Raw genomic sequence first — 25831 nt, 5'->3', positions numbered from 1 at the left:
GACTTCTATAATTACATTTGTTATATTGCTATGATGTCACGTCCCTTCTTCATTAGTTTGTTCTATGATGATTAAAACTGTTTTATTTTAATAAAATTTGCATATCTAAATTTAAAACATCCTGCAAGTAATAGCAATTGTTTTTATCTATACTTCCTTATTAGGATTTTTTTTTAATGCTTTAAATTATTGAACTGCCATTAGCTGAAATTTACAGTCGATATCTTATTTTTGTTATGAAACAAATATATTTGCTTTTTTATATTATAATTATCCTACTGCGGAGTATTGCGAATTTGTGAATAAGAAACTGCCATATTACTAAGCAGGTTAAAATTTCCTAATTGTGTAAAACGATCTTGTGAGAGCAAGTTATCCCGATTTCAATGAAGAAACTTACCTTCTATCAAAAGGACTGGTCCTTCTTTCAATAGTGAGCCTTAGGACTTCAAATCCTATAGCCACATTCCATTATTGAGATGACAATGATTCAAATCTCTCCGTGTGCCATCGCCGGGCGAGGATTATAGTCCTGGTTATATATTATAACTAATTCCCGAGGAGCACTACAAATATGTAAAGAAATTGCCAGTTAAATAATTGATTCTCGTTTCTCATATATGTGTAGTTGTGGTTTGGGATCGGCTACTCCATTTCGATGACGAGACATACCTCCTGCGGAAGAGATTCGACCTTGATCGTTGATAAGATTTTATCCTTTATTCCTGTGTTTTTACCACTACAATTAATACTCAATTACACTTGCGATGCCTATAGAGGGAGAGATAAGTCTTTACTGAGCGTATATTATAATTTTAGTTTTGGCTATTAGTTTCAATATACAGACGCATAAATAGTAATTTGCGTTTTCTTTAATCTCAGTGCATGCTACAAAAATTAATTTCTTTTTTATTGTTTTACACATTTTGAACTAATAACTTATTTCTTTATAAAATTTTTTAAAAAACCTTAAATGTCCCCCGATAAATTCAAAAATTGTATTACTTTGCATTTTAATAAATATTACTACTTTTTAAAAATCAGCAGAATTCTCATGATAAATGATCGATTGAATAATCAGATATGATAAAAGGACAACTTGTCCAAGAGATGCTTTTACCATTATCCTGTAGATAAAAATCGTGAACTCCATCTCCAGTAAAGACAGTACAAGGCTACTACTTAAAGTTCGACATAAATACAGAATCTTCACCACCACTTCTGTCATAAAAATACGTTTTTAGCCCAATTGTGTCACCAGCAGTACAACAACCTCATTTTGTGCCATTCTCCCGTTTTGCTTCATCTACATTTTTAAAAATGAAACTCTTAAAACTTTTCCTGAAGTATAATGACTCCTAATAGTGCTATCAGCAAGATTCTTGTAGTTCCTGGAATCTTCGATTTTGTTGACAAATTCGTCGCCAAGTCACCAAATGATCACAAATATCTTCCGTCATTAATTCGGCATCCATTAAAGCTACATGTAAAACTCTCTTCCATCATCATCATCATATTTGGCTAGACAACCCAGGTTGGGCCTATGCCTTTCTCTGAATTCTGTTCCACCGCATTCCATTTTTGACACTTGTGTGCCAGTTTCTTTCCTGGATAGCCAGGATGTCTGTCTCTACTGGCTCCATCCATCTCATTTTGTGTCTACCCCTTTTCCTACTTGTTAAAGGTTTATGTAAAAGATTTTTTTTTTTTTTTTTTTTTTTTTGAATATGGAATCATCATTTATTCTAAATATATGAGCCACCCAGTTCATCCGATTTATTTTTATGAACTTTATAATATATGGTTCTCTATAGATTTTATATACTTCAAAGTTATATCTTCTTCACCAAACATTGTTGATCTCTATCTCACCAAGAATGGCACGCAAAATTTTTCTGTATTTTATTTTCTCCAGCTTTGGTCAGTGTCCAGGTCTCTGAGTCATAGGTAAGTATTAGTATAATTAAGGTTTTATATAGTAAAAATTTTATATTTCTTGATAGTATTAAGGATTTAAAAAAATCCTTTTAGTCCGTAAAAGGCTTTATTTGCATTCATTAGACGATCTAGCATCTCCTTGACTATGCTATTGGCATCAGTAACTATAGAACCAAGACACTCTTCCTTATCATAGAATTAGCTGCACCAGGACGTAACATTACAAATTTGGAACACTATCATACTAAGAGGGGGTGGGTGGGATGTAGTTGTTTAAAAAAATCCATAACCAAGAAATAGATTAAATACAGTATGTTACTTTGAATTTTTTTTTTTTTTTCATTTTTAAAAAACTGTTAAAACCATTAATTATAAACTATTCTTTTTTACAGATGAGTCTTCAATTTTCTCACTGTCACCCGGAGTTTTTTTCTTGGGATTAATAGTAATTCTGTTTTGTATATTATTTACATGCATCATCATTGGGTAAGTGAAAACCTACGAATGATTAAAAAAGAATATTTTAGATTTTATTTAACTACAATAAATCTTTCGGAAAACGTTTTTGAAATTCAGACAAACCTTTTTATAAAATTCAGTTGATTCATCAAAATGGAAATATTTTATATGGATTTATACTAATTTTAATATAAATGAAAATTATAAGAGTTATGCGTGTATATATGTTTCACTTTTTATTCCAATAAGTGGTAGTCTAATAATAATTTTTGAAATGGTATAACATCTATTTTTATGCAATAATATAATTACTTTTGTGCTAAATCTTGTAGCGGTATGTTAAACGATTAGGCCCACCAGAGCGTCAACTCATACATTCATCTTTATTATTAGTAGGCATAATATAATATTACCTCTACCAACAATAAATATTTTCGTTTTTGATATTTTAATTCGATTTTCAATTAATTAAAAATTAGGCTGAATTTTGCAGGCTTTTCGCGATAATTTCCGAAAGCACTATTGCACCAAAATAAATTTTATACAATTTTAAAATAAATATATACAAGTAACATATTTTTGGTTTAAGTAGAATGCAGGTTCGAAGCAGTGAAAAGACTTTGTAGTTTTAATTTCGTTTTAATATCCATTTCAAGAAAGCATTATAATTAACAAGAAGACGAGGAGCGGCACAAACACAGAAGGCAAAAAAGGGACGAACAAATGATCACTAGTCTTATATAACATAAGATTTCTGGCCAGGCGCCAAAGGAATACATGTGTTGACCTTTGACACCTTTTCAAGAGCAAAAGTATCACTTTCATTTGATACGTAGTACTGATGGCGCATTATTTTTACAAAGGGATTAATTAAACCGAAAGTGGAATTGGATCACGAAATAAGAGAATATTTTAGAATGAAGTTACGATGGGCTAAATTAAGATAAAGTTTTGGAAATTAATTTGGATTAAATTAAGAGTTTAAAATATCATTACATACATATGTATATATATATTGAATTGTACAAATTTAAAAGTCAGGAGAATTTCTGCAAAATTTTGTTAATTTTTCAAAAAAATATTTCTACCTAATTTCTATTACATTACAGGGGTGTTTGTGCTCCGGGGAAACCCCGGAATTCCGGGGATTTTGAACTTGGATACCCGGAAATTCCGGGGATCGTCGTTCAAAAGGAAGTAGGAATAATAATGAATTATTTATTTTGATCTGGGTAATTTTGTTTGCTTTGAAAGCAGAAAACGCAAGGTCAGTGTGTGGGGTGAAAACTTTTCCTTTCTTTCTCCAAAGGCAGTGATAATGCGTGAAAAGGGGGAAAAAACTTCTTTTTTGTTCTTTCCTTATTGCGAGTTATGACTCATTCCCCCGGTTCTCGGACATTCTCTTCTGGATTCTTTTCGGCAAGTAGGCGCGGCAGAAAAAAAAGGGAGAGACTTCGTTCGACCAGATGTGCGATCACGTGACCTGGGTTCAAAGGTCTTAATTTTGCAAAAAAAGTAATTCATTGAACTTTTATAATTAGGTCATTCAATACTTCATAATCGTAATTTTTCATTTCTCCCCCCCCCCTTCTCGAAACTCCAAAATGTCGGTAGTAAGTCCGTAAAAGTTTCCGGGGATTTTTTGGGGTCCCACAAACACCCCTGTACATTGTTATCCTGAAACTCAAATCGTTTTGCTTGTTTCATCATATATTTAATTGCATGGTTTTCTTCCATTGTTGAAAGCTAAGGAAAAAGAATTCTTTTTAATATCTTTGTATAATTTACAAGACGAATAGAGAAGTGAGGTTACAATATCGTGAAATCTAGAAGATGGATAGAGCATATTTATGTTTTTAATAAAGCTATGATGCCATAGGGCTGGTATATACAAAAAACGGTTATATACACAATAAAAAGATATTACACAATTAAAATAACATGGTTTTAATACCAGGCAATTCGACGGTATCATAGATATAAGTTTATATTTAAATAATTATTTAAACGATTTAACTAAAATAAATATAACCAGTATCTCTGACGAACCATCTCAGAGCCAGAGGCGACTAGTAATAAAATAAATCTTATGTATTTTTGAGATTATTTTGAATTTGTATGCAGCCCCTTCCATTAATAAATTAAAATGGCTCATTTTCTTTTCAATTATCATTATAGAATTTTGTTCTTTCTAAAACGAATTTTGAAATTTTAAATAATTTTCACAAATACTTTTTGTGTTATGTATAAGTATTCGCCTATTTTTAAGGGAAACATTTCGGTATTGTATTATTAAAATAATTATTTTCTCTTCTCCCCCAGGGGGGGCAACTCAAAAATGAGGATAAGAAGCTTCCGGCATGGCGGTTTGGTGGGTACAGAAAGAGGTAGGGTTAGCTACCTCCCATCCATGGTGGGATGAACTTTCCTCGGGAAGGGTTGTACCGTGGCCGGTGATGGTCCTTAGGACTCAACCACAGTGTTGCTATTGCGGTGGTCCAGTCATTCGGCTTTATCCGTGTGCCTACGGACGATTCGGAGTAGTCAGTTAACGGTCCCTATTTTACTTTGGTTTCAGTAATGAGTTACTTTAATATTTTACGTAGCTTTTATGCCTTGGGTCCTAAACATTTATCGTTTGGTAGTTTAAAATATTTTCAATAAAGAAAGGAACAAAGATATCACTATTTTACTGAAATTATTTCAACCATTATAGTCTTATTACTAACATATATCATTGATTGATTTCTTTTACAGAAAACTTTGTAGGCAATTGGATGAGAATCGACATATTTCCGCAACCAAATCAGTGCAGGCTCAAGACGAAAGAATGCATTTTGAAAACGACAAACCACCACCTTATGAGAGCTTACCTCCTTCGTACACAGAAGCAATCTGTTTGAACCGAGATGTAAATTTATATTTTACTGTACAAAATTAAAATCCTTTTTCAGGAAGTGGTTGTATATTTCTTTACACAGGAAGTTTCTTCTAAAGCAGCATTCACACGGGGACACACTATTGCATGTAATGGAAGGCCAAGCCTACCTCAGGTACATCCAGTGACCCCAATGGGACAACTATTTGCCATTGCCCCATTGTGATCGCGTGATCTTCCTAAAGTAGGCATGACCTTCCATTGCGTGCAACAGTTGGCCTCGTGTGAACCCCTGCTTACTCGTGAACCTAGAGCTTATTAAAAAAAATGGAAAGAGCGTTAAAGATAGAGATATATTTCCAATTAAAAAAAAAAACGAAAGTAGAGAATTTATTCTTTATTTCATATTTCGAATCAGAATTGGGACAATGAAATAAAAAATTAGATTTTATATTTTTTGAATCAATAAATATGAAGTTGAAAAGAATTTCAAAATAATTTTTACATGGTCTTCCGATTCTGTTAGTCGTATTAAGTACAGTAGTCTCGATATATTTACATTATGTATCCATTTATGAAACTGATTATTTTAAACGATTTAAAATGTGAATTCACAATCTGAAGAATACTTTTAAGACATGAAAATTGAAATTAGGAATTGACAAGTTTATAAGATTTAGATTTCTTTCAAGGTGACTATTTCGAAAAGACTTTTAATTATTTGTTTAGAAGAATGTCTTTTTTTTTTCTTTCATTTTATTACTTAGTTTTAAGTAAATTAAAAAAAAAAAATTGCTTTTTAGCTCAAAACAAGGGAATCTCTAAAGACTGAAAATAAATATTTAATTTAATCAAATTTTGAACTTTATTTTATATTCACTGAAATGGTCACACAAAGAACTTTCTTTTAAAAATGCTGTACCTATTATGATTTGATTATTGACATTTTATCCACTTTTTTATTAAAAAGGTTTTTTTTTTCATAAAAATCAAAAATTTCATCCTCGAAATATCTAATAAATTTAAAATGACGTCGAAATATGTGCAAGATTATTGACAAAAAAATTCTCAATTCTTTAACTAGAAAAAAAAAAAAAAAACTTACTGCATTAACAATATTTGTAGTATTCCAGAAATTAAAGTGCAGTTTAAATTAAATATATCCCTTTTAAAATACTTACTAATAAACATAAGAATATTTCGGATAGAAGGAATCCAATGCATACTTTTTTTACACAGAAAATGTTTATTAATGGAAATGTTGAGAAAAACAATACAATTTTGGTCTTTAAAAAACATTTAGAACAAGCAGTCAAATAGGCATCCAATATGTGCCATTCTGTAATTATGCTATAACATCTGTTAAATATCCATTCATGTTACTATGACCATTATTTCATTATTAAATCTGTTTATAGAATTTGTCAAGAATGTGATTTTAGGTGTGGCTCCAGTTTAAATCTTTTCAGAAACATTCTACCAATGGCTTTGGAAATAACATTATTGAATATGAAAGTTCTTGCATACAATCCCAGATTAAATTGTTTCCAATTTTGATATGTTTAGAGTTACATCCTTTAGATTAGAGAGGTACACCCTTTAGAGTTACTTAAAAAATAAAATCTATGAAGGAGAACCCACAAATACAGCAGATTTGTTAAACCGCATAACTCTAGTAGCACACATATATTGTACAATATTTTATGGTATAAAACATTATGCACAGTATTGTATAGTATTATATAATATCACACAATATTGTGCTACAGGCTATGCTATCTGGGAACTAGGTGCGGTGAAACAGATGTTTGCGTGTGTGAAAATTCTTACAGTAACCAACCCTGGCAAAAGGAATCAACAATTTTGAATATGAACATTTATAAAGAGATCTTCTCTACCAAATTTCTATCTCGACAAATTCAATGCTTTTCATTCTCACATGAGTGAGTGAAAATGGTAGTAGTATTTTCCAACAGTACCTTTTTATAGTAACTTTAGATTTACTTTTGGGCACTAATTATAGTTACCTTTGATAGATTATAGAGTTTTTGATAAGCATTTATTAATAATAGATTTCCACTTTAAAATAATCTGCAACTGAAAGTTTGGGTAATTAAATATGTTTCTACAGATGCATCCAAATGTATTATTCAGTCTATCAGTTCCCGAAATTCAAACATTTTTATGAGAGAAATATTTGAAGCCATTACCTAGTGTTTTAGTTTATTTTGAAGAATCTTGAACTGTGGCTAAATTTTGCAACTACAAATGATAATCTTCTGACTGTTATTTGACAGCATAATAAATTTCATAATAATTCTTTTTCATTATCAAAATACTCTTAAATTTCATTATCAAAGCATGTAATTAGTTTAAATGCTTTTGTTAAATACTCTACGTAATCTTGAAGAATGTTGATAATATATAATTTAATATCATATTCTGATTGCATTTTATTAATATATTCTGTAACAGAAGGTCTAAAGATCTTTTTAGCCTTTCGGAGTTTCAAAAATTCATCCATTTTTTAAGGCTCTTAATTTTAAAACATTCATATCAAGCAGAATTTTATATTATTCAAATCAAATGCAACTTTGAATCATTCAAATCAAAACAATAAAAAAAACAGTAATTCAGAAATCTAATAACATTTTAAATGTTGAAGTTCTATTAATAACAAAACCTAGAGAATACTATACTGAAATTAAAATCTTCTCACCTTCATCTGATAATCAAACTTTCCACAATTCAATTCCATTCATTCCACAATCCAATTATTCCAATTCTATTTTTAAATATTTCATCTTCATTCATCATTTAAATTAATTAATCTAAACAAAATGAGCTTATCTATGTTGCTGTGCCAAAATTATATATATATATATATATATATATATATATATATATATATGCTAGCCTCAGCATGAATGTTTCACATATACAAAATTTATTCTCTTTGTCTAGTCAACATATAAATAAAAACACTTAACACAACATATGAAAAAACAAACAGCACAAACACAAAAAAAAATACAATATGCTTAAACACATTTAAAATAAAGAAAAAAGGAAGAGCAGTTTTTCAAGAATAGTTAAATCTGTAATGATAAGGACATCAGTGCAACAAATAATTAGTTTCACCAGCAGAAATGAGTGCATTAATAGAACTCTTTCTCTTAAATAATGTTGATTATTTAAATATATATTATCATAATAATACTTATGATTTTCACTGACATTAGATTCCTTTTTATATGCGATGTAATTATTTCAAAATTTATAAATTTAGATGTTTATTTTAGTTAATGCTACTTTTTAAAATACTTAAAGATGGATTTATATATGAAAAATCTGCATACAAATTTGATGCATAGCAAACAAAGTTCTATATTTCAGGTATGGAATTATTTACTGTCATTAAAAAATATTAATATATTTCACTCACCATCCATCAAATATGCCAAATTTCTCATAAATTAAAATGAAAGTATTGTAAGATTTGGCATTACTTAATTTTAATTTCATAAACTCAATAGCTTTATAATCATTAAAAGCTAAAAAGATATTTGTCTTCAAATTACTTTTAACAGTAAATAAAAAATCTCTCGGTAAAAAAAGTTTTCATTCATATGCATAAACAAGCCTACATCAAATCATTTTCTGTTTTTTAATATAGTACAGAGAACCATAAAACACCTTTCTTTGACAAAAAGATTTTATTAGATGTACTTTTTGTATTTAGATTGTACTTTTTATTAGATTTAAATTGAATTAATATTCATTTATCATAATTTTCAAATTGCACAAAGCGTAATTAAGGATACAATTGCTTTATTTTCATAGATTTATTATTTTTATTAATATTAGACATTCTAATTTGAGTAGCATAATTTTAATTTGCAATACATAATATACAATACAGAATTTTTAATTGATAGAAATTGTAAAGCATATGTAACTTTTTTTTCTCTTGCTTTTTTCATGATAACATTAATATTTGTGTCAAATTTCGAATAGTCTGTGCTGTACATTTTCTAATTAAAATTAAAATAAAGCATAACTTGTCCCTTACATCTTTATAATTTCAAATTCATTTTTAAAGGGATTTTTTTTTCCTTCAACTTAGTTCTAAAGAATATTTGTTCAAAAATCTAATCTATAACATTTTTTATTAAGAATTTTATTTTTCTATTGAAATAAGTTAAACATTGCATTTTTGTCAATGCTATAAGTCAACATACAATTTTTGAGAATACAGTTTCAACTTTATCAACTACTATTCTGTATCTTTTGTTTCAAAAAAACTATTTCCAATCTCTAGCTTGTTTACATATCTATTTATATGATAAGTATTTGTGAAGTTAATAGTTTTTTTTTAAATGGAATTATTTAGAAAATTTACCTCCAACTACTTTTCTCAGGGTTTTTTATTTTAATACTACTAGAAGTTTTCAGTAGTATTCTTATTTTTAACTGTTAACCCCTGCATTCTTTTGTTAGTTTCCCTATAACTTCACTTTTAAAGTATCATTATGTATTAAAATGTAGGGAAAAAAAAGAAAAGAAAAGAAAGAAGAGAGAAAAAAATGCCACAATCAAACATCAGCCAGGAATAATCCAGATTAATGAGTGACATTTCATTTCTAGTTTCTTTCATACTTTATCTGCAATAGCAGGAAAAAAAAAAAAAAAAAAAAAACTTAGAAAAAATAATGTTCAAGTTTTAATTAAAAAAAAAAAAAAAATGCTCCATTTTAGGTTTCCCTTCTCCCCAATTTTGAAAATGTTTAGAGAGGATTTTCAAGGACATAGGTTGAATAAAGCTTATCGTAATTCTAGAAATATGATTAGAAATATCCAGTTATATTGAGGATTGCTTGTATATAAACATATTTAACTATGAAGTTTTTATCAATAGGATATTGCTTTTAGATTGAGATAAGAAGCAATTGCCGCTGGTGTTGTTAAATAAATATCTAACTCTAATAGTAACTATCACTGTTCTGAAGAATTATATCATAGCTTATGAATGTAAAATCAACCTATACTTTGCTCTGATTCATTAATATATTCCAAAATGAGCCTTGAAGTAAATGATTCATTAATAGGGCAGAATTAATGTTGTGAATATAATATCTTTTTATTAAATGCTTGTTTTTACTCTACTTGGTGATCTCTCACCATCAAGCAGAGAATGTCAATATACTACTGAAGCTGCTAAAAAGTATCTAACGAATTCAAATTTAAAAGAAACACATTTCTTAGAATGTTGATATTGTGCAAATGCAAAGTAATTTGTTAAATATTTTAAATTATCAATTTTTTTTAAAGTGCTATAATTTGAATATTTATTATTCTCAAATTATACTTAAGATTAATTTTAAAATTAAAATTTTCTTTTTAGCTACAATAATACTTTTAAAGAAATTTTCCTTTGTCTTTATCTATATTTGATAAAATCACTCAAGCATATCATGATCAAATAATAATAGGATTTGTAAAATTTTCTTTCAATTAATGAGTAATACAACATATAAAATATTAAAAAAGCATAGAAAATTATAAAAAAATAAATATTCTTCTCAGAAAAAAAAAGGGGGAGAAAAATTACACAAAAATTAATACGATTCTTTCTAATATGTTGCTATAAAGAAAATTTTTACAGAAATGTTACAGATTTTTATGCAGGTTTGAAGAGATTTCTTAGAAAGTTGAGCATTGATTGCCAATAGCAATTTACACTGAGCCTAAATTATGGGGGGGGGGATTCCAAAAAAAATCAAAATTTTTATAGACACTTTGATTTTTTATACTGAAGTTAATCTACTTTATTTATTATTTAAATTCTTCACTTTCCTCCAAAATCAAATTGTTAATTTCGAGTTTTTATGTTTCCTCTCACAATTAATGAGAAGTTTAGCCTTTATAATTCTAATTTACATAAAGTGATGAATGTAAGCAACTTAAAAAGTAAAATTTATAAATGAAAAAAAAACCCTTAAATTATATTTTAATTATTTTTATTGATAGATTTACAATTTTTAAATTTATCATAAAGTATTTATTGTACTTTTAAACATTTTAATAATGTTCAATATTTCAACATCAAGAAATAATGCATTTCAACATATATTTTTTATTGATGATTATATTTTCATCAATTAAAAAATTAAGATCATTAAGGCAATTCTTATTAAATTCAGAGGACAAATTATTCAGTTTTTTTTTTTTTTTTTTTTAATGAAAAGTTTGTTCACATATGCAAAAATAAAATTCGTGCAAAAAAATTATAAACTTTTAAAACAAAAAAATAATTAGTAACCTAAAAATAATATAAATAATTATCAATGACATTAATAATTTATTTTTAAACAAAATTTAATTCTGAAATCCAATTTACTTAATTTAATAATTATTAAAAAAATTTAATATTAAATTTATTACGTTTTCCCCCTCCCCTTTTCATACTTAAAAAGGATTTTTTTTAAATACATTTACAAAGAAAATTAACTCAGACTTGTCCTAGTTAGAATTTAAGGGTTAAATAGTGCATATTTTTCTTGTTTTTAATTAAATAATAGCAAGTGCAGAAAAGTCTTCAAGTATTACAATTAGTTCCTTTCATCAAAAGTTTGGAACAAGTTCATTATAAATTAGTTTGATAAAATAATGCAATAAAAGTGAAATGGATTAAAAGGGCTCACAATTACATGTTTAACTGTTTACTACATCAAAAAGAATTATGTTTATTCCTTTACAACATAATACAAATCATATTTGATATTTATATCTTAAAATATTCCATTACAATTTTTTAATTATTTCAGGAAAAAAAAAGACTGATGACCAAAATATTCAAAATGTTTTAAAAGTGTTATATTTTAACATTCATCAAAAATTGGAATATCTTTTCATTAATATTTACACCTGATGATTGAAAGCTGTGCATATGTTAATAAAATGCATAGAAGATTCATAAACATAAAATAATTTAAATTTGACTTTTTCCACATATCAATTTTGATAGCTCAATTACTTACTTCATATATGCTAATGCAGCTCTTTCAAAAATAAATAAGAGATCCAAATATCCATTTCCAGGGGTAAACGATTTATTCCAGTACTGCTATACAGACATTTTGAGATACAGATACTATAGGCAACTCACAATAATTGAGTGCACAACTATTAATACTCAGAAATGCAATATCAGGTGCTTGTTACAAGAAATAAAACAGATCTTATTTTAAAATTAAAAGAATAAATATTTTTTAAGCATTTCCAGTAAGTTGAGGTGGATCTTTCTTTGCCAACCCAGAAAGAAGTTTCTTCAATTCTCCAATAGCTCGACCAGGATTCAAACTTTTCGGACAAGTCTTGGTGCAATTCATGATAGTATGGCACCGGTACACTGAGAAAGGATCTCGCAGTTTATCAAGTCTTTCATCAGTTGCTTCATCTCGAGAATCAATCACCCATCGGTAAGCCTGCATTAGAACTGCTGGTCCCAAGTATCTGTCACCATTCCACCAATAGCTAGGGCATGATGTTGAACAACAAGCGCATAAAATGCATTCATAGAGCCCATCCAGTTTCTTCCTGTCTTCCACACTTTGTAAATTTTGCTTTTGCCCATCAGGTGCACCGTCTTTCTTCTGAAGCCAAGGTTGAATCGATTTATACTGCTGATAGAAATTATTCATATCAGGAACCAGGTCTTTAACAACATACATGTGAGGGAGAGGGTATATTTTGACTGGTTTCTTAAGGTCAGTATCTATTTTACAGATGCACGCCAGAGTATTAACACCTCCGATATTCATAGCACATGAACCACAAATACCTTCCCGACAAGATCTACGGAAAGTAAGGGTAGGATCCAATTCATTTTTAATTTTAATTAAAGCATCAAGGACCATAGGTCCGCAATTATCTAAATCAACTTCATAATTTTGCATACGTGGTTTTTCGGTGGGGTTATCAGGATCCCATCTGTAAATCGAAAATGTTTTAACTCTTGATTCAACAGCAGCAGCAGTCTGAGCAGCTCTTACTTGCAAAGAAATACCCTTTCCAAACTTCATTAATTCCCGAAAAAAATTATTTGCATTGACCATCGCCATGTCTTCCGTTACGTAATGTTGACAAAACAAGAGCTTCAAGAACAACCGCAAATGCTTTCGGACAGAAAATAGAAACTGAGTTAAAGCAATGCCAGATGACTTGCATCAACTAAAAAAATACGTTCATCGGAACAGATTATCATTACCGACATGTGTTTATAGATGTCTCATAAACTTTTTTAAGTTCAAGATTTCAGGATAAATGTATTTTGTTTTTCTACCTTGCACTTTGTTTTTCTTTCTTCTAAATATTTTAGGATTTGACTTGCATCAACTAAAAAAATACGTTCATCGGAACAGATTATCATTACCGACATGTATTTATAGATGTCTCATAAACTTTTTTAAGTTCAAGATTTCAGGATAAATGTATTTTGTTTTTCTACCTTGCACTTTGTTTTTCTTTCTTCTAAATATTTTAGGATTTAAAATAGCATAACAACTCATGTAAGCATCATGCCAATTACAACTCAACTCAATGTGGAATAAAATTCGAAAAATGACACTTTCTAGAGATCGGCCATGTTAGTACATTTACAGCGCAGCTTATAAAAGTATAAGGTTGTTTCAAACGAATAAGGGGGATTAAGGGATTTTTAGCAACAAAGGCTGTCATCCCAGCGCATAAGGTTGATGTGAGCTTCGCTCTGATTGGAGTTTCATATGGTAAACGCAGATTTTAGCGCAAGTTTCAACTATGTAAAATAAATAAATCCTCTAACATATCAATTTTTTCTGTGTTTTTTTTAAATCCCATTCTAAACTTTCGGGAGAGTTTATAATGACCCTAGATATGCTTAAATTTTTAAAAATGCCTGTTACGGCATTAAAAATTTGAAGGTATGAGGGAAAAAACATTTTCATGTCTCATCTCAAACTTATATAGGTAAACAGTAATTTAATAATACAAATTCCCCTCTTTTCCATCTATAATGTAAATAAAAACGTAATCCTCTAACCAATAACAATCCAGGAAGCAACAAACCACACAGATGGAGAAAGAAAGCCTATGACTGGACTCAAAAAGGTTGACATAGAAAGAGTCGATCGATCTCTAGATTGTATTTCGTTCATTTGATTGGACCTAAAATAGCTTGACATAGAAAAAGCAGATTCTTTTTCGCAATTAAAGAGTTTGGCCTTATTTAATCCATAATAATTATTGAAATTTTTATTAATTTGACCTCTGCGTCAGGATGCATCATTTAAAATGAGCACGGAAAAATAATAATAAATTTAAATAATGACGAAAAATGTACATAGACACGAATGGCCAACAGGTGGCACCATGTGTATTTTTCTTTCAGATGTAATTGGCTGAACCATTTGTCGCATATTAGCTGCAGAGATTTTTGAGTTATTTACGTCATTTTCGTTGCATCTTTCATCCATCCACAGAGGAGATATGTTTCTCTGAGCATCCATCTTTTTTGAAGCATAAGCCGGTAAGCTTTTTTGAAGCCGGTAAGAACTTGTCACCTATGCTGGTGGACTCCGATAATATACTTTCAGGTTTGATCATTATTTTTAATTTTGATTTGCAGTAAAAGCAAATGTATCAGATATACGATTATTTTCGAAGTATTAGGCTTTAATAATTAGTGTTATAAAATTTCACCAATATGCTGTCAGTGTTCATGAATTCACTGTACCATATATTTCTTGATGTCTATCCTTTAAAACATTTTCGGTTTGACGTCAAATAATTTAATATATACATGCACATTTTCAATGTTTCCTTTGTCAGTAGACAAAATTTACATAAATAATATAAATCTAAGAATTTTATTCCATAAATTAAAAAATGAACACTTTTTCATATACTACTGTATTTTTAAGATAATACATGTTGTTTTTAATTTTCTTTCTTTGTTATGATATGTGTTAGAGTAATGGATATATATTCTTGTTGAATATGCAATAAAATTTGTGAGATATTTAAAATATATCATTTATATAAAGTTTTGTCTGTTGAATTACATATCCAATGTTTCAACAAAAATTGGCACAAATATATATATATATATATATATATATATATATATATATATATATATATATATATATATATTCATTTGGAAATCCGTATTGGCTTATGTAGTTTCAGAATTATAACTGCTGTAGAAACGTTAATCGTTAACAATCCCCCTTTATTTCAACTATTATAGAACAGTACTTTAATTATATAACTTTTAGAAGGGCTATAAAAATTTGGGTAGATTACTTTTTTGTTACTTTTATTATGAAAATATTCCCGAGTGGAAGTTTTAAATCTGTTTTTAAATTTCCGTTATTATAAGATGTTATAACTAAAATCATAATTTTTGGAGTACTTTCTATATAATTAAGTTTAACATTATGATTAAGTTTCTTTCATTGTAAATATGGCAGTCTTGCATTATTTAAATTCAATTTCTTAGTGATAATTTTTTTTTTTTATTATTTGAATTCTGGTTAATATACTATCAAACCCTTTGAATATAATTTTTTTTTATGAATGGATTTAAAATATGGGTGGGATATAAATGTTCCCATTAATAGTCAAAAGTATAATTTCAGAATTACTGATATTTTGTTGTAAATCAAAACAACTTATACTATGTGTCATTATCTCTGTTGCAATTTCAAGTGTCAGAAATTTCAGATTCTTTAATATTTGTAAAAGGTACAGTTAAAGATATTATTTAGACAATAAAACTTCATTCAAAAGTAGGCATAATGGAAAAAATATTTTTAATTATTGATATTCTCAATTAAGCATCAACTTTCTTTTAAAAAGTTCTTGCTGTGAAAGTTTTGCATTAGATTATACTTCAGGTTGTTGACAGAACTGGGAAATTGGATATTGAAAAAAAGTCGGGTAAACTCATAAAAATCCAGAAAAATTGACAACCCAAGCATTTCATGCCAAGTATATATGATTGGTGATTTTATGAAATCATTTATGTATAGTGGCTCCCAAAATTGAGTATACTCTATACTCTTTCTTCTTTAATTTTCTTCTTTTTGATCTTAACATTCCTATTTATGGCTAATATTTATAAGAACGACAAAATATACATTAACAAAGGTATTAGGCTAAAAAACAAAACGGAGAAGTCAATAATATTTTTATTACAGTAATTTTTATGCCAAAGTTACAAATTCCAAAGTCACAAAATTGAGTATACACCTTATAAAACATGTGACTTGACTACTATTATTTATTTTCAAATGAATAAGTAAAACAGTTTTGTTATTTTAATTGGCAATCATTGATTTCCAAGTAAAAACAAATGTTTTGGTTATCATAATCAGCTCCAGAAATGAAACAAATGTTGAAATTCGGAAACTTGTTATTCGATTGTCTGAAGATGGTAAATCTCTACCAGAAATTGCAAGGGAAATTCAACGCAATCAAAGATGCGTTCAAAAAATTATTCAGAAGTATAAAATGTATAGCCAAATTGTTAATAAACCTGGAAGAGGAAGAAAAGAAATCCTCGGTGTCACGACCAAGAGAAGAGTTATTCGAGAAGTAGCAAACAATCCTAAGGTGAATGCTACAAAAATTGCTACATTTACTTCAAGAACAATTGGAAAGTGTGTTTCTGCAGAAACAATTCGAAGAGTAATCTGAAAAGCAAATTATAATGGTCACATAGCCAGAACAAAACCATTCATTTCCAAAGTAAAAGGAGAGAAAAGAATTTCATTTACTAAAAGTCATGTTTCAAAACCTCCGGACTTCTGGAATCAAGTAATATTCAGTGACAAAGTAATTTCAATGTTTTTGGGGGTGATGGTCGATGTTATGTTTGGAGAAAGCCCAATTCTGAACTTCTTCCTAAAAACACCAATGCTTCTGTCAAGCATGGAGGTGGTTCACTTCTTGTATGGGGCTGTGTGTCAGCAAAAGCAGTGGGAAATTTAGTTTCCCTTGATGGAATCATGGACAAAATCAAATATTTGGATATATGGAAGAACAATTTAAAACAAAGTGCCCAGCATTTGGGTTTAGGGTCAAGTTTTCTGTTTCAACAAGATAATGACCCTAAGCATATAGCTAAAATAGTTAAGTTATGATTGTTGTAAATTGCAATTGCACACCCCTCCTCAATCTCCAGGTCTCAATGTGATTGAAAATTTGTGGCACAATTAGGAAAATCAGTTCAAAAACACAATATTAGGGGCAAGGAACACTTAAAAATAGTATTACAAGAAGATTGGTCGTAAATTGGTCGAAACCACTCAAATTCTTGTCAATTCAATGCCACACCGTTTACAAGCTGTTCTAAATGCAAAAGGATATGCAACAAAATATTAATTTAAGTTTTTCTCTTTTTCTTTATAGATTTTGCTAAATGCAGGGGTGTTTGTGCTCCGGGGAAACCCCGGAATTCCGGGGATTTTGAACTTCGATACCCGGAAATTCCGGGGATCGTCGTTCAAAAGGAAGTAGGAATAATAATGAATTATTTATTTTGATCTGGGTAATTTTGTTTGCTTTGAAAGCAGAAAACGCAAGGTCAGTGTGTGTGGTAAAAACTTTTCCTTTCTTTCTCCAAAGGCAGTGATAATGCGTGAAAAGGGGGAAAAAACTTCTTTTTTGTTCTTTCCTTATTTCTAGTTATGACTCATTCCCCCGATTCTCGGACATTCTCTTCTGGATTCTTTTCGGCAAGTAGGCGCGGCAGAAAAAAAAGGGAGAGACTTCGTTCGACCAGATGTGCGATCACGTGACCTGGGTTCAAAGGTCTTAATTTTGCAAAATTAATGGTTATTAATTTTGCAAAAAAAGTAATTCATTGAACTTTTATAATTTGGTCATTCAATACTTCATAATTGTAATTTTTCATTTCTCCCCCCCCCCCCTTCGCGAAACTCCAAAATGTCGGTAGTAAATCCGTAAAAGTTTCAGGGGATTTTTTGGGGTCCCACAAACACCCCTGTAAATGTATACTCAATTTTGTGACTTTGGAATTTGTAACTTTGACATAAAAATACTTTAATAAAAATATTGATTCCTCCATTTTGTTTCTTAGCCTAATATTTTTGTTAATGTATATTTTGTCGTTCTTATAAATATTAGCCATAAATAGGAATGTTAAGATCAAAAAGAATAAAATTAAAGAAGAATGAGTATAGTGTATACTCAATTTTGGGAGCCACTTTACATCAGATGTAATGTCACCAAAACAATCTTTGTAACAGTAACCTGGGACATTTTTTTCAAGGGTATGGCAATTCTTTTGGAATTTCTTTATAAGAAGAGTGATAAGCTGAAGAATATTGCCTACAACAATCCTAATAAAACTATCAGGAAGATCGGTTTTTATTTTTCAAAAAGCAGCGAGAGTGAATAAATTTTGGTTTAACTCTTTTTCAACTAAAAACGTTGCAATAATGCCATATCATTGTTAAAGATGGTAGTAATAGCTTTCTAACTTTAATGTTGTCTCAATGTTGAGAAAGAATGTTTGATCAATAAATTGTTTATGGAAGAATATGGAAAACATTCATTATAGGGGGGGGGGGATTTTACAGCATTTAAGCAAATAGTGGAATAATTAATTCTGAAGTATCAAAGTAATTTTAAGTGTTAGGAATGTACGAGTCAAATATGAAGAGTATAAAGAGAAAAAAACTAAACAAAGAAATTGAGTGAAAATTGTAAAAGGAAGCAGGGTACCAGCTCAAAAAAAATTAAAAACTAAAATCAGTAAATAATAATTCTTGAGGCAGCTCAGTAAGAGGTTTAAGAAAGAAATTATAAAAACAGAATTTTGCAAAAAGAAGTTTTAAAAGTTTTATAATTAGTTTAATAATTGATATTTCAATTCTAAAATTAATGGTTGATTATTATTTTTAATTTTAGTTGTAATAGGCAAACATTTTTTACTTGTTACTAAAATTGTATCTTTTTTATAACTTTAAGAGGAATTTAAAAAAATAAATAATACATTTATGATTGGCATTGAGTTTAGCAAATAAATAAAAGTGTATGATTAAAGCAAATTAATTTGTAGGATTTACCAAAGAAAAAAAAGATTTAAAATAATATTTTGGTTTTTATTTTTTTAAACTTTGCTAAGCTAAATATTGGTTGCATATTGCTTTTATATTTAGGCTGCAACATGTATTTATCATATTTTTGAAAAGAACATTAAATATTTTTAAATGTTGAGCAAAGTTCATAACCTTTAATATTAAGAAATTTCGATTATATAAGAAATGTAATATGCTGGTTTAATAACTTTTTTTAAGATGATCATTCTATTGATTTAAAATTAAATTTCATAAAGATATTTAAATAATCCATAACAGGGTTTTTAGTAATGTATACTGTACACATATAATGATTCTAAGTGGAAAGAAAGCCAGGAAACAAAATTGGTAGCAATCAGTCAGGATTTTTTTTTTTTTTTTTTAGTAGTTATTCTGTATCTGGAGCTGAATGTGCCTGACTAAAAAATGATGTAATGACAATAGCGCTTCTTAGAATTTCTTTCTTCGTACAGAGTATCTCTGTGCAATTAATTGCATCAGATTTTAATTTTTATACATAGTATTTAAATCCATCATCAATAATGGAATTATTACTTTCTAATGTAGTTGATAAAAAAAAAGAGAGAAAATTATAATGCTTTTTTTGATAGCTTAACTCTCTAGTATTGTTTGCCATTAGAGCAGGGACTTTAATGTTTTTTCCACTGAAATTCTTTTCCAGGCAAAAATTTTTCTTGCATCTATGTTTTAAGAAATAAACAATTTATTGATACATAAAAGAATAATAGCTGTTTATTTTAATTGAATTGAATATTTAAAATCCTAAATTAATTTTTTATACATTTTCATTCATAGACTATATTAGAGTTCAAACTCTGATTCAGGATAAGTTTCATACACTTTTAATAAATTCAAGAGATAATATTCAATTAAAGATTGTTCACTAGTTGTAAAAGTATTAAGATAAAAGTGGCTGATATTTTTCTTGGAATGAAACAATTCTTTTGGCAATAATTATTAATAAGCACAAAATATTTTACTGGTTATATTTTTGAATATTTTAAATCATATGTTCCGTAATATTTTTACTGTACTGATCAGGATTGCCACGCCATTAAGGAAACTGGGAAAATACAGGAAATTTGAAAATTTTCTTAAGAACAGGGAATTTTTGTCCCCATCTTTAAAAATACGGATCTCTAAAGATTTCTAGAATAAAAGATTGTAGTCGTAGCTTCTAAAACGGAAACAATGCCATTTGTAAATGTGTAATGTGGATACTTGCCACTTCTCTCTCTCTGTGTCCCCCCCCCCCCCCCTCTGTATAAGTCATTCCAGTTTCAATATATGCGAGAGTTTGTATTTTCCCATGAGATTCCCAAATTGTAGCTAATGAGCATGCATAAGACTTTTGAAACTGCCTTAAAGAATAGAGTACATTTCTCTGGCGGGATTAGCAATATTTAATCTGCAGAAGTAGGGCAGTGGTGTTCAGTCAACCATATTTGAGTTTATTGAATAATTTATTAATTTAGAAACTGTTAGCTTATTTATAATGAATTAGGTAATTTTTTTAAACAGTGAGTTGCCCAAAATCCCTATTTAATATAAATTGGATGGATAAAAGAAATCAATCCTGATTTTGCTGAATGTATTTGAGAAGTTCCATAAAATTCATTTATTGCGTACTGCTACTTTTTAAGAAGATAATAAACCTAAGTAATATGGGAAAACAGGCACTTACTTATCACACCAAAAGAAGGTTCAAGAACTTTTAAAACAGAATTTTTATGGGCATTAAAATTTGCTGCACCTCGTTTGTCCTTTTAATGCATTTAGAATTAATGGATTAGGTTCATTAACTTCATGAAACTGTTGGCTGAAAAATATGTAATTCCGCATAGTGTATAAATGGTATATAGCATCATCTTGATTTTGTCATACAGATCACTACTGGTCAGATGGAATTAAATATTCTGTACTCCATTAAATAAATTAGTTGTTAAATTTATGTACTGATAATGGTTGTAGATGTTTAAATTCTGGAATGCTTATACATAAACTGCATTTACTGTTCGTTCTTGGGTGCAATAACCCTCTGCAGTTTTGCATATGTGGCAGGGTGCGCTTACTTAGTTAAAATAGGAGCGAGAGGAAAGACAAAAAGAGGAATTGTTTATATTTAGCAGTAAGGTGTACTTGTATTATATGCAGCCTTGGATCATCAAAACTGCTGATAACTCATAATATTGCAGGAAAGAGATACTGATAATATTTTAAAGCAGTGCAGTTTTTGCACGTTAAATTTTGCACAAATTAAGTACCAAAAGACCTAACCATTAAGTTATGGTGAATATTGGAAGATTTAAGAATTCCATTCTTAAAATTTGGTAATTCACTTTTTTTACAAATTTTTTTATGTTTAAATATTTTTTTATTTATTATTGATTTTTTAATGACATTTTGAGATTAATACAAAAATGAGATAATCTTGGTCATGTTTGATGATGTTATATAAATATTTAATGTGTCATTCCTGAACACATTTTTGCCTCTTGTATTAGCCATGCAAGCAATCAATATGCAATTTTGAGTTAAAATAAAAATTAAACAGAAAAAAAAATGAATTCCACAAATATGCTCATTTTTCCATGCCCCACCCTGTTGAAAAGTGGTAATCTGAGGACACTGAAATGAACAGCACAAGAATATAACTGTTTTAGGGTATAATTTACTTTTTATGTTTATCTTTATAATAAGCTGGAAATTCTAGCTTTTTTTTTTTTTTTTTTTTTTTTTTTTTTTGCTTTGTTTTTAATTGCTAGAGTCTAAGGTTCTGTTCTTCCCTGATTTTTTTAATACGATTGTTGAAAATATAATCATTCATTAGAATATCAACATAGCATATCAATTTGCTTAGTTATTAATTTCAATATATAATAAAAGAAGTGTTTTTTCCTCCTTAGAATTTTTCAGCATTTGTGTATTAACTATATGCAATTGGTGAACTTAGTTAACATCTAACATGAGATTTTTGGTAGTTAAAAGAATTCAAACATTTTTCTTTTATTGTTTAATGTATGCATATCTTTTTGTTTATTCTTTTTATATTTTTTTAGGTTTAATGTACTCCAATCCACTTACCTGTTGTGCATATTGTTATAAGAAAGCCGGATAATGTCTATCAAGTCAGTATTTAAAAAAGATAATTCGAAATGTGATGGACATGAATCTTCTGATTTTCCCAAGATGTCTGAGCATTTAACAGATTCAAATATTTTACAATCGAAAAAGACTTATGGAAGAAACAAAAATTATGCCAGTTTGTCAGTGTATAGTGAATCTTTTTCTGCTTTTGTTGAGGAGTTATGCACAGAAGAAAATTCTGCATTTGCAACAAGTATTACAAGCAGCAGTTATAGTAAAAATAAAGATCAGGAGGATGTTAATTCAGAATTCTGTCTATTTAATGATGAAGATACTGATTATTATATTTCTAGTTCGAATGATTGGATTTCTTCCCCTAATCTTGAAACAGCAAGCTCTCATTCAAATTATCAGCGCACTAGGAAAAATCAAAAGGATCGATTAAATAATAAGCTGTATAATTCTGAAAAAACGTTTAAATTGCCATCACATGAAGAAAATTCAAATTCTGAAGCAGATGACAAAGAATTTAAATCTGCCAGTGATTTTTTAAATCTTGACCAAGCAACTATTTCTCTTAAGCAAAGCTCTCTTCTGTCCCACAACAACCATGCAGGAATTGATGTGATATCTAGTGATGATCCTGTTGATGTATTACCTCAGAAATCGAGCACAACCTCAACCATGCAAGTGGCTAAACCATCTGGATTGGTTTTTGGTAAAGGACTTTTTTTTGAAAATCCTTTGATTAATACAAGTATTTTTTCAATAGTAGACCTGGTAAAGAGATTTTCAGTTAATAATGCAAAAAATAACCCTTCCAGTAAAAAAAATAATGAAGGATGTGAATTAGCATCTATCAAAAAGAAATCGGTTGCAAACCGTGCTGCATCATCAAAAAGAAATTCTTTTGATACAAAAACATTAAATTCTACTGTTTCTGTTAAAAAATCTAGAAAAAGTGTTATTTTTAAAAATAATGAGATAAATCTTGGTAATCTAGATGTCAAAAAGAATAATGCTAAAACTCCAAGATCTATACCGAAACGAAATGTCAGGTCTTTTGATAAAGTGGAAGGAAATGTAGATATAAGTTATGCACGTAATACGGACACACCCAAGAAAAGCAGTGCCAAAACATTTTCGGAAGCTGTACAGGAGGGAAATATTAAAAGAAGTGTTAAAGCTGAAGTTAAATCATCAATTACTCATATAACTTCTGATTTCCATTTAGTTGGAAATGGAACTACTGGAAAAATGCAGTCGGATTGTGATGAAAAACAAATTGAAAAGCTTCCTTTTGTTCATTCGCACGAACAAAAGGAAAATGCAGTTCAGAGCCAATTTTTTAATATTCCCATAATCTCTGCTCCAATTTCTCAAGAAACGAGTCCTCCATTCATATGGAGCAGCAATGATAACCAGGCTGTTTCATTTGGGAATATTGAAGATTTGGCTATTCCTGGTCCTTCTACTTTGAGTAATAATCATTCAAGTATGGAAAGTAATGAATGCAATACTGATATTGAGCCTGTAAATGGTAGCTGTGTTTTGATAAAGAAAACTACTACAACTACTACTCTCTTAGAGAATCCTATCTGTCATAAACAGGAAAAAAGGCCAGGAACTCTTGCTTATCTTGGTGTTACTGCTGAGCAACGTGCAAGTGATTATTTTCAAAAAACTGAAAATATGTGCATATTAAGAAAGCAAGAGATGGCTGATGAGATATTTTCGAGGCATCCTGCTCTTAGAGATGTAACTGTGAGTGAGTTCTGCAGTTCTCCTAGAATAACAAATACTTTTTTTGACTACTTAGATCAGTCTGTTGGTTTTCCTCCTAATTACCATGATGTAAGTAAAGGGTATGATTTTCCCGAAAATTTTGAAACAGAAAATCTGTTGAGTGTTTTAAAGGATTTTGTACATTCTATCATTTATTATTTAATTCCAAAAGATGGGCCAAAACCTTTATATATACCATATTCCCGAATCGTGAATGCGGCAGTGCACAAAATGTCAGCTACAGAGCAGGCTATTGTGACACTGGTATTCAGAAAGAACTTTCCGTTGGATAATCCTTTCGTAAAACTGGATGATATGTTGTCAAAATTGGATTTTGCTGCAATGCTTGTGATCTTTTACGAATATAAAAGGAGGCAAATTATTTCAAATTTAAAGAACTGAAACATGATTATTTTAAGTTTTATAATTTTTTAAGTGTATGGTTTGATGATAAAATTGTTCTTGGAATAATATTTGAATACATAAATTGCTTGAATATTTTATTATATCGGATATAATTATGATTGATTATATCTGCCTGTAATATATAATGATATATATAAAGTGTTCTTTATTGGATTTTTCTCTTACTACTGAAATGTATTTTAATTATGATATAAAAAGCACATAAAGAAAGGAAAACATAAATTATTAACAATTTTCTTAACATTGTGTTTGTGTAGTTAACAGAGTATTGAGAAAATCTTTTGAATATACATAGACTATATTACTAATATTTATTTGAACTGATAACTGTATATTTGTTATTGTATGTCTTGATGTGAGTGTGTATTTATTCTATCAGATTATTGATGAAACTTTGTAATTGTTGCATAATTTCAACTCTTCCCTTTTTTCAAATATCAGTAGTTGTAGAAAAATTCATCATTTTTGATAAATTTAATGTGTGGACAGTATTTTATGTTATGTTGAATTTTATTTTAAGTACAATTTCTAAATGAATGAATATCTGAAACTGCCACAAAAATGTACAAAATTCATTCATACTATGTTTTTTGAAATTTATACCTCCAAAACATTTTTTTTATGCAATAAAGAAAAAAAAAATAGATAAGGACTAATTTCCTACTTTTTTTTTTTTTTTTTTTTTCTTTTTCTTTCCATTTTACAGGTTAACCATTGAGCCACTGTGTAAGTGATTTTGTTTTATTATTATTATAGTTGGCGAGCTAAAAGTCGACATAATTTTGATTTCATTGAAGAATTGTTCTTATTTTGATGTAGAGATTTTATTTTGCATTTGTAATTTTTCTATTAGTAAAATTATCATTCAGTTTTGATTGATATGTTGATAAACTGTATATGGATTGGGGAGATCATGCTGGAAAGAAACAAATCATTTCATTCTTAAGAACTCCACCAATATGCCACCAGTACTTTTGTACTATATTTTTTTGCCAGTAAATTTGACAAACAGTTCTGAGATATGATTGGTTGACTAGAAGTTGGTCTAGATGATCATGTATCTTCTAGTGTTGGTAAAATATTGCTG

At 28.9% G+C, this 25831-nt stretch overlaps 2 protein-coding genes across 4 annotated transcripts; one reads left to right on the top strand and one right to left on the bottom strand.

Annotated features, from left to right (window-relative positions):
- Positions 1-12369: 12369 nt before the first annotated feature.
- On the bottom strand, positions 12370-13480 carry LOC129981162 (uncharacterized). Its single transcript, XM_056091877.1, has one exon. The coding sequence runs from the start codon at positions 13396-13398 to the stop codon at positions 12547-12549; it is 852 nt and encodes a 283-aa protein (XP_055947852.1). The 5' UTR covers positions 13399-13480; the 3' UTR covers positions 12370-12546.
- Positions 13481-13914: 434 nt separating this feature from the next.
- Positions 13915-25301, top strand: LOC129981161 (uncharacterized). 3 transcript variants are annotated; one of them, XM_056091876.1, is made up of 2 exons: positions 13915-14064; positions 22506-25301. In XM_056091876.1, the coding sequence occupies exon 2, from the start codon at positions 22564-22566 to the stop codon at positions 24718-24720; it is 2157 nt and encodes a 718-aa protein (XP_055947851.1). In that variant the 5' UTR covers positions 13915-14064; positions 22506-22563; the 3' UTR covers positions 24721-25301. The 3 variants fall into 3 exon arrangements, with proteins under 3 accessions (XP_055947851.1, XP_055947847.1, XP_055947848.1); XM_056091872.1 differs by lacking the exon at positions 13915-14064 and adding an exon at positions 14073-14843; XM_056091873.1 differs by lacking the exon at positions 13915-14064 and adding an exon at positions 14857-14910.
- Positions 25302-25831: the final 530 nt, after the last annotated feature.

The sequence above is a fragment of the Argiope bruennichi genome, chromosome 8, assembly GCF_947563725.1.
Source record: "Argiope bruennichi chromosome 8, qqArgBrue1.1, whole genome shotgun sequence".
NCBI classification, from domain to species: domain Eukaryota; kingdom Metazoa; phylum Arthropoda; class Arachnida; order Araneae; family Araneidae; genus Argiope; species Argiope bruennichi.
The sequence above is the reverse complement of the archived record's forward strand: the minus strand, read 5'-3'. Positions and strand labels throughout refer to the sequence as shown.

Excerpts from the sequence above, each read along its gene's own strand:
- LOC129981161 (XM_056091876.1), top strand. The coding sequence starts at position 22,564 with ATGTCTATCAAGTCAGTATTTAAAAAAGATAATTCGAAATGTGATGGA.
- LOC129981162 (XM_056091877.1), bottom strand. The coding sequence starts at position 13,398 with ATGGCGATGGTCAATGCAAATAATTTTTTTCGGGAATTAATGAAGTTT.